We start from the raw sequence: 13,999 nt of genomic DNA on the forward strand, positions 1-13,999 counted from the left end.
AGTGAGTGAGTTGGGTTTAAAGCCGCTTTTAACAGTATTCCGGTAATATCACGGCCTGTCAGCTTAATGTGGGAGGAAAACTCGAAGCGATGCAGGTCTCAGACCTTTACCACTTTGGTGAAACCTAAGAGCACGGGTATGGTGCTGACAAACCTAGAAACATAACGGGGTGAACCGGGATTCAAACCCACAATCATAGGTTTCTGGCATGCCCAAGGGATGCAACTCTGCACAGCGAATCACAGCACCTTATACAACTTGGCCACCTATGCCCCCTGAATGCATGTGTATCAAGATAATGCATATATATATGTCTAAAATAATGAGAATAACTTTGATAAGAAAACAAACAACTGTTATGTCATAACATAAATCACAAAGAAGATTACCTGAGGGATTCGTTTTGTGCAAGCCATCTGGCAGTTTGATGATAGTGCATCTTGGTATCGGGTACATCCATCTTGGCACTGGAAAACACAATACCACAGTTACAATAATATTTCCTCTGACCAAAATCCATATCTTCTGTGCTACTATCACAGATGGGAGTGTGACAGATTTCAATCATACATAAATGGGTGACAGAGACAGATGGATGATACATTTCCATGACTGATAGGTGGATGAACTCACACATAGTTGGATATATTTCCTTCACAGATAAATGGATGTTATATTTCCTTCACAGATAAATGGATGTTATATTTCCCTCACAGATAGGTAGATGATATATTTCCCTCACAGATAAATGGATGTTATATTTCCCTCACAGATGGATGTTATATTTCCCTCACAGATAAATGGATGTTATATTTCCCTCACAGATAGGTAGATGATATATTTCCCTCACAGATAAATGGATGTTCTATCTCCCTCACAGATGGATGTTATATTTCCCTCACAGATAGATGGATGACATATATATCCTTCACAGATAGACGGATGACATATTCCCCACATAGATAGATGGATTATATATTTCCCACACAGATGGATGTTATATTTCCCTCACAGATAAATGGATGTTATATTTCCCTCACAGATAGGTAGATGATATATTTCCCTCACAGATAGGTGGATGTTCTATCTCCCTCACAGATAAATGGATGACATATATATCCTTCACAGATAGACGGATGACATATTCCCCACATAGATAGATGGATTATATATTTCCCACACAGATAAATGGATGTTATATTTCCCTCACAGATGGATGTTATATTTCCCTCACAGATAAATGGATGTTATATTTCCCTCACAGATAGATGGATGACATATATATCCTTCACAGATAGACGGATGACATATTCCCCACATAGATAGATGGATTATATATTTCCCACACAGATGGATGTTATATTTCCCTCACAGATAAATGGATGTTATATTTCCCTCACAGATAGGTAGATGATATATTTCCCTCACAGATAGGTGGATGTTCTATCTCCCTCACAGATAAATGGATGACATATATATCCTTCACAGATAGACGGATGACATATTCCCCACATAGATAGATGGATTATATATTTCCCACACAGATAAATGGATGTTATATTTCCCTCCCAGATGGATGTTATATTTCCCTCACAGATAAATGGATGTTATATTTCCCTCACAGATAGATGGATGACATATATATCCTTCACAGATAGACGGATGACATATTCCCCACATAGATAGATGGATTATATATTTCCCACACAGATAAATGGATGATATATTTCCCTCCCAGATGGATGTTATATTTCCCTCACAGATAAATGGATGTTATATTTCCCTCACAGATAGATGGATGACATATATATCCTTCACAGATAGACGGATGACATATTCCCCACATAGATAGATGGATTATATATTTCCCACACAGATAAATGGATGTTATATTTCCCTCCCAGATGGATGTTATATTTCCCTCACAGATAAATGGATGTTATATTTCCCTCACAGATAGATGGATGACATATATATCCTTCACAGATAGACGGATGACATATTCCCCACATAGATAGATGGATTATATATTTCCCACACAGATAAATGGATGATATATTTCCCTCACAGATAAATGGATGATATATTTCCCTCACAGATAAATGGATGTTATATTTCCCTCACAGATAGATGGATGACATATATATCCTTCACAGATAGACGGATGACATATTCCCCACATAGATAGATGGATTATATATTTCCCACACAGATAGGTAGATGTTATATTTCCCTCCCAGATAAATGGATGTTATATTTCCCTCACAGAAAAATGGATGTTATATTTCCCTCATAGATGGGTGGATGACATATTTCTCTCATAGATAGATGGATATATTTCCCTCACAGATGGATGGCATATATATTTTCATAACAAATGGATGTGTGATATAGTCTGTCATATGCTCTGTACAAGAAGAGCCATACAGTATGTTGTGCAAGCACCAAGTGACAACCAGATCCTCTCAGCTTGCTTGCAGGTACGCCACATTTTCAACACCGTCCCACTAAGAGGGACAAATGTGTGGCACAGATCATAATCTACCAATTTCTCTCACTTTGAAACATGAGATGTCTAATTTCCATGTGGTGATTATTTTTGTTTACAACCATGCACAGTCAGAGGATAGGAATGTGACACAAACCATTTAAACACTGTACTCGTAAACATTAACTTTTCTCAAAGGTCTGTTGCTGACCTACCACCCTTTATGTCAGAAGATACATTATAAGATGTTCCCAAATTGAATCATAACAAAAATCTCTTTAATCATTCTAAGAACTAAGAACTAAAACAGTACTTAAAACACATGCTTTCTTAACGACAAGAACAACAGTACCAATTTGAAAAATATCTCACACATATTTCCTCTGCTTGTCAATTGTTTGAAGTTCAAGGTAAACATGCCTTGTGAAGTACACTGTGTGTGCTAATTAGAGAATAACTCATTTGAAGTGTTGAGGTAGTGAGTGATAGAACAGGGGGTTACAATTCAGTAACATGTCAGACACTGTCCTTGATGAGATGAGCCAGTGCTGAATGCATGCTCACTTACACTGCCAGGTACGATATCACACTACTACAGCCACTTTCTGTAGCAAGTGAGCCGTGTTAGAACTCTATTGCCACCATTAGACATGGCTTGCCAAAACAAAATGAATTCTGTATTTCATGATGTGGCAACACTGCGTTTCTTCCTCAAAACTCAAAACATGGAGTTATTCTTCTATTCTAGACTTTGTAGATATAACCAACAGCGATAGATTTTTGCGGTATGAAAGTTTGTTCATGACTGAATTCGGAGATGTTTGATATTTGTTTATTTTATTCTGCTCTCAGCATCATTACAGCTGTATGATGCCAGCCTGTAAATAATCAAGCATGGACCAGACAAACCAGTGATTGATACTATGCCAGCCTTCCACTCTGCTGTCGTATAACAAGCAAACAACCAAGCCTGGCCACCTGATCCGGTATGTTGCCTTGTACAAGTCACTGTGCATCAATGGAGTTTGTTTTGTTGTTTAACACCACACTCAACAATATTCAAGCTATATGATGATGGTCTGTAAGTAATCACGTCTGGACCACACATACTAGTGATTGACATCATGAGCATCGATCCACGCAATTGGGACACGATGACATGCATCAATCAAGTCAGAGAGCCTAACCACCCGATCCCATTAGTAGCCTCTTACAACAAGCATTGTTGCCTCTTACAACAAGCATGGGTTGCTGAAGACCTATTCCACCCTGGATCTTCAGGGGCCTGGGGCATCAATGGAGGAACATTCTAAAACACAAGCATTGTTGACACTGAAAAGTTGTATAAATAATCCATGACCGGTTAATCATTTTTTAATAGGAACCAGGCAAAACCAGCAACAACTGAAACAGGCACCCAAGTCCTGGGAAGGAGATCCCGTAGACAACATTTAAAGCCAAGCACCGAGACATTAGTGCAAGGACTCCAGGAGTTGGGCAGCAGCAATGAGTGTGCAGGTCTGGGTGTATCTGTGGCATGCTGGGACTCCATCAGCCTACATCGACAGGGATAATAGCTTTGCAGCAGGGAGCAGGGAACTACAACGGCAACAACATTTGGTTGCTATCAAACTGCCCTAAAGAGCAACCTTCCAAACATTTCTCAACAAACAATATTGTAACCATTGCTTAGAAATTACACAACCAGTCCTCTTCTGTTTTTGTCATAAAGCATGGCACTGCATGATATTGATAGGGAAATCATATTCACGAGAGCTACCACTTGTTTATGTTCCAAGCATACAGGTTGGGTCACTTTACAGGCATCAATGTATTCTTTTGTTTTGCTTGTTTGTTTGTTCTTTAATGCCGCACTCAGCAATATTCTACCTATATGACGTTCGTCTGTAAATAATCATCTCTGAACCAGTAATAAATAAACCGTATATTTAAATAATTAAGATTTCATAAACGCTAGAACACAGATAAATTTTCTTTCATTTTGAGGAATAAAAAGACCTACATATTTTTACACTCCTGCCGATCTCTTCATGCCTCAAGCCAACCTGTCTTTTTAACCTTGAACATGTCCCTTGTAATAAAGGTATTCCATGACCCAGATCAATCATTCCTTATAGCATTTTACGATATTTGACTTAAAAATCAATACAACATGACCATTCTACCACTATGATTTATTTCAATCATGGAAGGCCATAACCTTTCATGTTTCAGTCAATTGGCCTCTGTCATCAGGTAGCAGTACAGGATTCCTATCAGCAGATCACATCTTTTCAGCCAGTGACCCCTGATGATTGCGTGAGTCTGTTTCAAGTGATCACCCACTGCAGTCCTCTACGATTAGTCCAGACCTCCTTCTCGTAGTCTCCCTGCAAACAGGCCTGAATGCTGTGTGCATGATATTTCAATTATGATTTAGTCACTTGAGCCTCTTCAATGTTAACCTCAGGGTAGATGATTCTTCATTGCATGTGCGGGAGACTTTTCATCATAAAGAGGTGCAGAATGCAAAAAGGCGAACTTTGCGGTTGTTATGGGAATTTGGTGTTCTGATGTCAGTTCCATATATGTTGTACGCAAACTACGCCTCTGTAATTGGCTGTCTACATGCAACACCATATCTTGATCGTTGTGCCCACATGACTTTTCATTGACAGCAGGAAATGAGAGAAAATCAGGTTTGTTTGTCACCAGAACAGTAATCATTATCAGTCCTTGTTCCTGAAATCTAACTAAATGGGTGAGCAGTTGGCATCTTGTAACAACCATAAACGTTGGTGGGCTAGCCTGTTCATCATAATAACATGTTGGCAGTACTTGCTTGTTTGTGGGTCTATTTGTGGGCACTAGTTTGAAACATAAATATTTCAATGGATTTCTTTGGTCTCAGTTTCAGTTTCATTTTATTTAATGCCGCACTCAGCAATATTCCAGCTATATAACAGTGGTCTGTACCGGTAAATAATCGAGTCTGGACCAGACAATCCAGTGATGACATCATGAGCATTGATCTACCCAATTGGGATACGATGACGTGCATCAACCAAGTCAGCAAGCTGACCACCCGATCCCGTTTGTCACCTCTTACGAGGTTATCAAAAGTGCTTATTCTCTTGCTTCATTTTATTTATTAATTATAAACATGATAATTTTGTCACATATGCTTATACTGCACAGAATGTACAGGACTATGTGTACACACCCCAAGATCACAGGAGACACAGTACATTATAAATTTTCTAAATCTCCATAAATGTCCAATGTTCAAACTGAATAAACAGGAAACATTGATAAAAGCTCAAAATATAATTGCAAATATCAGGAGCAACCTAAAGGCATTGCTGGAAATGAGCATCAGTTGAAACCTTGTAGACTAACATTTAGTCTCTGAAATCTTATATTACACAATATCCTTCTTGACTCTAAAATTTAAAAAAAAAATTCCCTTTGCTGATTACATAGACTGTGGAATAGAGCTAGCTAGGGATGGCTAGACTTGCTTTTGTTTGCGTTTCTAGAATTATTTTTTTTCATAAAATAAATATATTCCACGGTCATGGTGGAGGACAAGAAACTTTAGTAATAGCCCAAATTTGGTAATTCTGTATGTGTTATTTACAAGTACTTTACTGTGTAATAATTATAAACATATACCATTATCTTGTAAATGTGATACACTGATGTACATAAAATTGATGGAAATAACCTTAGAATGTGCCATCGTTCGGTGGATAAGTGAGATGGTTATTCTCTGGCATTGACATTTTAAATAATTATCATGTTTTTACGAATTTATGTTACTCACAATCTTTTGTCATGTTCTGACAAGTTGTCACAACCTATCAGCTGATAAATGATATGGGAATACGGGGTAGTTGTAAATATGGCCTTGTTATTTGTTATTAATATTTATGTATGTAAATGAAACAACGAACAACTAACAACATGAATATTGATGTTTACATTGTTTATTTCATCATATTATGAATACGTAACAACTTGTAATGTGTGTGAAAAGTCATATTAAAATACGCTATTTGAAGGGGGCGTGGCCTAAATGCAAATGTCCGATCGGGATTATAAATTTTCCAGACCCCTGCTGACAACGGTTCCATATTCTAGTAAATGTCCTATTTTTGTACCCGGTCACAAGTGGGCATTTTTGTAGAATCTTCTTTGAATTCAGTAGATGTTTTGTGTTTTATAGTAAAGTCTTTAAATAAGTTCCCCCACTGCTAGCTCATAAACCACCTGACATGTTTACAGTAAGTCACGATGGTCATTCCTGTAATACTCTCCTTCAACATAGGGCTGATAGTTCTTGGTACCGGTATATTCATCACATCCTCAAGACAATACCCCAGACATCCTAATGTTCCCAGTATCTAGCCTGCCATGTCATTCCCTGTAGACACCCAAACAGCAGATAACATGGTCAAGATAGCCCCACTGGGAACTGGGTGGAGATGGCCTCACAGGGAGCTTGTTTCCTCCCGACTTTGTTGATTTGTTGACTCAGCATTGTCAGAAGAACATAATTTGGAAACTACACACTGCCTGGCTTGAAAACAAAACCAATGTTTAAACATGCCAAATCTTGAAGCCATAGTTCTGAAGTTAAAAGTCCAATTAAGTTGAAAATTAAACCTGCAAAAACATGGTCCCAAAGCATTGACCTTTCAAGAGGGAGCAGGTATTTACCAGTTGCTCATAAGTTACGATTAGTGTGGAAGACTGTGCGAATGGGGGGTAACTTCAGCTAGACTGTCCTGGCAACAGCTTGTGTCACAGCAGGATGAGATCTGGCGTCTGCTGGAAAGCTAAACAGATATAGTCCATGTAGTCAGCCCTCCTTGACAATAGCTTGTCACAGGATAGCGAGATGTCTTGTCTGCTGGAAACATCATGCAGATATAGTCCAAGGAGCTGTTGAACAAAGCGATCTTAGGTAATCGTAACTTCCATACTTTAACATAGACTAAGTGCTAAGGTTGTTTTGTACAACACCCATCAGGTCTCTTCAATACAATTGTCACAAACTCTGCTTGGCTTTAAAGGTCATGGTAGTCAATTTTCTTTCTAATATGATCCAATTCTGAGGTCAAGAAACTGTTGGTATGTTCTTCTCTAATCATAATCCAAACCAAGAGAATATTTATAAAAAATCCTAAAACTATATCCTCCATACCTTAATCAACATAATAAGCTTTGTCCATTGCCAAAGCTAATCAAATATGCCTGTGTGAACTATTCTCAGATGAAAAGGCAACAAACAAGTCACACTAAATAGCCTTAATTGCTTCAGGATGTGATGTGACCTTTTTAATTTTTCTTGAATGGAACCATGACACAATTTAGATATAATACACAGATTCTATGAAAACATAAATGTCTTAATTACGAAATATGCCAATCCCTCCCGAGTTAACACTAGTCCAATTGACAACAGGGGGTGGTGGGGTGGTGAGGGATGGGGGTGCCATATCAACATATATTTCCTTGTTATCCTGACTGGGGCAAAGGCCACCATGTGTGTATCTCATGATCAACAGACCAGAAGTTAGGGTGACACTCATCCTTCTCCCCTGTTGCCATTGGGTTATATTACCACTGACTGTGCACATGCATGTAGCCACACATGGAGGTGGCACTGCGTAGCAGCCATCTGCAGCAGCAGTACACTTGTGAAACCATGGGATTGCCTTAATGTTATTTTGAAAACAACAAACCGGAAAATCTGAATTATTCTCATGGTTTAGTTCCGCTTTGTTCCAATTGTTTTTCTTCCAGAAGATGGCTCTAACTGGCTTCATGGTTGAAACTGGTTCCCACAGTAAAACATATCCCAAAATGACACGCATATAACAAAAGAATGCATGTCTTGAATTCTTGTTCAGATCTGTGCCTGTCTCTGTTGTGAGAATGAACATATACAGAGATCTCAGCCTTCTACATAAACAAGACAAGGACATATAGGGACCAAGAAAGGGGAATTGGTAGCAAGTAGGAATAGATTAGGAACTTTGCATTTGGGCCTCACAATTAAAGTTAATATTTTACAGATTTTTTGGTCATTATGTCAATGGACAGGAGGCGAAATAAACACAATGAATTACACAATTTTGAGGTTCTTTAAAAAAAAAAATTAAACGATTTTAACATAAAAACAAAAAAATATTTTCAATCAAACAGACCCATAATAATTGCTCTCACCTCATGAAACAAATTTACATAAGACAGTAAATATAAGTCTTTCTTCAAGCTGCTGGTTCTTGAAATTAAACTCAAGTAAAGATTTCAAAGATGACAGGAAATGCCAAAAATAAAGGAATAAAAGGCCAAGAAATAAGGTAATATATGGACATAAACAAATTCATCAGAAAATCTAGAGATTATAACCAAACCAACTGTAGGTATGTCTCGACTGTCTGTCTGCTAAAACCTAACCCTGAATAATGATCATCTATTCCACATGTACAGTGATCATAACCGGCATTGCTGATGATGACTTTTCCCCAAATGAAATGAAATTTCTGCAGACATTTAGCCTTTTTATAGGATAACAGCCTGTTTTCTATGGCCATCTGAAGCTATAAAGCTCTTTAGATGTACTAGAGCCAGTCACAAGCCTTCATTAAACAGGTGCTCCACCCATTTTGTGCAAACCTTTATGTGTTGTCATCATCCAAATTAACAGTATTCCAGTTATATCACTGCTGTCAGCTTCATGTGGGAAAGGCCTGAAGGGATGCAGTTTGGTGAAACCCACGAGCACAGGTATAGTTCTGTTAAACCTAGAGACACAATCGGGGCAAACAGATTGTAGGGATGACATGTACAAAGTATTTTATCTACTGTACTCCCAAGGTGGTTTTCTCAAGATATTTTAACATTCGTTTGAAATGGTTATCTAATATAGTATGCCTCACTGAACATATATATAACAGTACTTGCTGTACTGTTTCACACAGCTTGCCTCCTGAACACAGAACATATATTCAGGAGTCATTGTACTGTATCACATAGCTTGCCTCCGGAACACAGAACATATATTCAGGAGTCATTGTACTGTATCACATAGCTTGCCTCCTGAACACAGAACATATATTCAGGAGTCATTGTACTGTATCACATAGCTTGCCTCCGGAACACAGAACATATATTCAGGAGTCATTGTACTGTATCACATAGCTTGCCTCCGGAACACGGAACATATATTCAGGAGTCATTGTACTGTATCACATAGCTTGCCTCCTGAACACAGACCATATATTCAGGACTCACTGTACTGTTTCACAGCTATGGCACTAACAACAGGGCCTGTCATAAGTCACCTCAATCCTGGTTATCACACACTCTTGTTATCTTGAAATTTAAGCTACAATATCTTCACAAAATCTTAATTTGATTAAATCTCCAAGCTTCATAGCAGTTCCTGCAACTCTGGAATAAGGGTAATTTATTACTTTCATAGACGGTAAGAATCAAGTCAAATTTCTAGCCTTAATCCTAGCCAATTCCAATCTCAACTCCACTCCACTCCAGTCCATGCATCGGAGAACCACCCCTGCCACCAAGATCACATGACTTTGCCACCATCCCTTCACACAGTGGCTAGATTCCAGAGAATTTTCCCATGGTGTAACTGGATCCAGTGGAGTCTGGTGACGATCGGCTCTCTCCTCCTCCCCTGGGCCTGTCTTGCCCCTGCCAGTCCTCCCCGTCCCATGCCCCTGGTAATGCCATCTTACTCAAGCCAAATGCAAATCTCTAGCAAAGTGCCCTTTTCAAGGATTTTGACAAGTCCTATTTATTTTGTTAGCTACCAGCACCAGTTCACATTGTACAACCATGTCCAAACAATGCTCAAAACCTCAGCAATACATTTTCATACATATTTTATGGACTGTGGAAATAGTTGCACATGGTTTATCTCTGCAACCTTGCACTCTTCACCAAAAGATAATTGAAACGTCTGTACAACTTATTCCCATGGTTACACAACTTAAACAAATGGATCATAAAAGTCTTCAGAATGCACTTTCCCAAACACCACTCTTATTCACATTAGTCAACTTATATAAGATGTTAAACTTAAGCAAAATATTGCAGCCATTCATTATAACCTATGATGAAACTTGTTGCCAAAAAGTTTATATTTGATAAAACAAATTTAACCACTAACCTACTAACACATGGCAAAATCGGAATCTCAACAGAAGAAATGTTGGCTTCTCACACAGCCTGATTGAAGTAACAACAAGTAAAACAAACATCTAATATTAACCAGCCTTTAAAGTTGTAATCCAATCAGGTGCCTTGCCACAAACACTGTGTGACACTGATTTAATGAAACCACACCACATCCCATCATGTCCCAATGCTCAACTCCAATTTCAACCAACTCAGTCAGTGAAAATATTTATTTGTATCACACTCAGCAAGCATTTGAAACTTACAAATACCCGCCCATGAAAATCAGGCTATATACAAGGGAAGGGGCTTAATAGAAAAAACATGAAGTTCATAGTCTTTTAAATATTTATGCTAAACAATGATGAAGGCTTTTCAAAGATTTTCTTTCCACGAAAAGGCAAAAGAAGATTGACAAGTCTTTATCTGACAAATAAACAGGAAAAGAAACAGAATATTTAAAATGTGATTAAACTTAGATCAAATAAAGTCTTAAAGACTGGGGGTTGGAGCGAAATCTAATAGTTCTCTTGCTGCAGCAGCTGTGCAGACATTATCACGGCCTATTAAATACATCATTACCAGACTAGTTTATAATTTGTGACACTGACCGAGATATGTATTACTAGCTTGACACATAATTGACAAAGTCATATAACTAAATCTGTCTGGACCCCTTGGGGAAAGAGTTGAAGAAGTAAGAGACACCTTGGGAAGCATGCAGGTCCTTCTGATCAGCGCCCCGTTCCACAAAGCGATCGTTGCGCTACGACAGTCGAAAGCCAAAGTTTAAGTATGGGAGCTATGGTCGTCTTAGCGCTATGATCGCTTTGGGATCTGCTATGGGTATTTTTGGGGAAGATCGGAAAGAAAGTCAAAAGAAAGAAAAAAAAGAATTTTTTTTTAAAATTTGCCTGGGAAAAGAAACCACAGGGAAAAATGTCACATTTGTGGACAACTCCCTGTAGAAAAGGAGAATGTTCCCTAGTTACCGCAGGAATTATCTACACCTGCACAGAGGCTGATATTCAGCCCCATGTCTGGAGCAAAGGTCAGTAAATGTTCCCAAATTGGATAAAAACAATTTCCTACTTCTTTTATTGCAGTAATAACTGTTGTAATGACTTTGTAGAATACACTTGTATTTCACTGATCACAGGGCTAACAAGGACCATTAGGCTTTTAGGCTTTGTTTCCCTTTATTGCTGAATGAAACGTTAAAATACCTCTGAGTTTCAAACAGCAAAGAATTCACAAATACCACTTATGAAAAAAAATAGTTTTTTTCTCCTGCCAAGGGCACTAAGCTTAGAATCTAAGATAAGTCCCAGTATCAAACATAACAGCTATAGACTTGCGCCACATTGCACAAAGCAATCTTAGCCCTAAGGTGACTGATACTTTACCATACCTGTAGGCTTATGATAGTTGTAGCACTAAGATCGCTTTGTGCAACCAGGCCCTGGACCAGACAAAGAAGTGGTCAATATTGGGAGCAGGTGTTTCAATACTATGAGACACAATAACCCAGGTAAAAGCTGAGAGTGCCATTTTGTTCATCCTTTGTGTTGCCTCCTGTGTTACACAAAAGACATAACTATTCATTCCTTGCATCCCTTCAGGTCAAATCAGCCTAAGTTTGGTTTTCTTTTCAGGCTGATATAATTCATTCACATAACGATACATAACTTCTGATGCTTAACATGCAAAAGGGTCTTGTAAATAAACAATAATTTTAAAGCAAGGACTAAGTCCTACAGCAGACAGTGAGTGAGTGAGTGAGTGAGTAATTGAGTGAGTGAGTGAGTGAGTGAGTGAGTGAGTGAGTGAGTGAGTGAGTGAGTGAGTGAGCAAGCATGATTTTACGCCACTTCGAGCAATATTCCAGCAATATTACTCTGTGGAACACAAGAAATGGTCTTCACACATTTTACCCATGGTGGGAATGAAACCTGGATCTTCGGTGTGACGAGGAAACACTTCAACCACTAGTCTACCCCACCCCCCCAGCAAACACATGTAGCATAATCAGATATATAAGGTCCGAAATATCATAATATTCATCAATAATGTTGTAAATATTATTGTCCTGATCATCAATGTTATTTGTTGTAAATGATTACCAGGATAATGTCCAAAGTGTACACAATCAAAAACAGACAATAAAACTTGTGATGTTGTTTGGAAGCTGTGGAGTTTGGTACATATTTATCATAAATTGCATGACAGCATACTGCTGACCTTAATCAAGGATAAACCATCCTTTGGTGATCACTGACGTGCTACAATTACAAAATGTTACTGAGGGCAATTTCAATTTAGGTAGTGATGAGAGTGTGCAGAGTCTATGGCAAACAGTAAGTGCATGCCAGATTAAAGGTTGAAGTTGTTATTGTAGAGACTGCTCTACTCTGTGAATACCAGTCATTGCCAAAACCTTTCACAGGGTCAGTTAAAATATTGACAATTTCAGCACTTGGGGCTTTGGATCAAATGGACATGTTAGATATTGAACTCTCCCCAAAGATTCATTGCCTCAGGTCAACAATGTTTGAATTTCTTCTTGAACTGTGACGAGAGAATCTCTCATAGAACGATCGGTTCTAGATGTTCAATTCTGTAATTATTGTCCCAGTCATGATCATGCCTGGGAGTTTCAATGATCAGGCTGCAAGTTGTCGCTGTTCTTGGTTTGCCTGTCAAATGTCGAACTTTCATGAAGAAACTGTGACAAGCTCAACTTGTCAAACACAACAGATGTGCTATGAAAAATAGAATTCAAAGAAACACACAGATCATCAAACCTTTGGTCAGAAGGGCCTTAATCATCAGAAACTTGAGGTCAACAGGGCATCAAATATTGGAAAGCAGAAGTCAGCATGGCCTTAATTATCAGGGACATGAGGTCACTTGAGGCCTTAAACATTGGAAAACGAAATTTTGTATGGCCTTATTCATCGAAAAACCTGAGGTTGACAGGACCTTAAAATATTGGAAACCTGAGGCCTGAACTTTAAAAAATCATTAGGTCAACAGGGTATTTATTATCAGTATACAAAGAAACCAGAGGTCAAGAGGGCCTTAAATATTAGAAACCTGTTACCAAGGCCTTGAATATTGGAAACCCAAGGTCAACAGAGCCTAACTGAACATCTTGTCCAGACTTGATTAAATACTGCCCACTTTGATGCCAATAGATAACATTTGATCAAATAAGCAGGAACTAAGAAAACTGTGTTCACAAAGTATCTTCCTCGTGATAAAATTTGAACATTACTATGACAGCAAGATGAAAGT

At 38.3% G+C, this 13,999-nt stretch overlaps 1 protein-coding gene across 1 annotated transcript in view; it reads right to left on the reverse strand.

Annotated features, from left to right (window-relative positions):
* The window catches only part of LOC124126219 (proto-oncogene tyrosine-protein kinase ROS-like), a 169,464-nt gene that overhangs the window by 87,977 nt on the left and 67,488 nt on the right, over nucleotides 1-13,999 (reverse strand). The window contains exon 3 of the mRNA XM_048383716.1: nucleotides 390-467. Coding sequence (XP_048239673.1) covers nucleotides 390-467 — 78 coding nt within the window. The remainder of the gene's footprint in view (nucleotides 1-389; nucleotides 468-13,999) is intronic.

This window comes from Haliotis rufescens, unplaced genomic scaffold (genome assembly GCF_023055435.1).
Source record: "Haliotis rufescens isolate VD_foot unplaced genomic scaffold, xgHalRufe1.0.p SCAF_5, whole genome shotgun sequence".
NCBI lineage: Eukaryota > Metazoa > Mollusca > Gastropoda > Lepetellida > Haliotidae > Haliotis > Haliotis rufescens.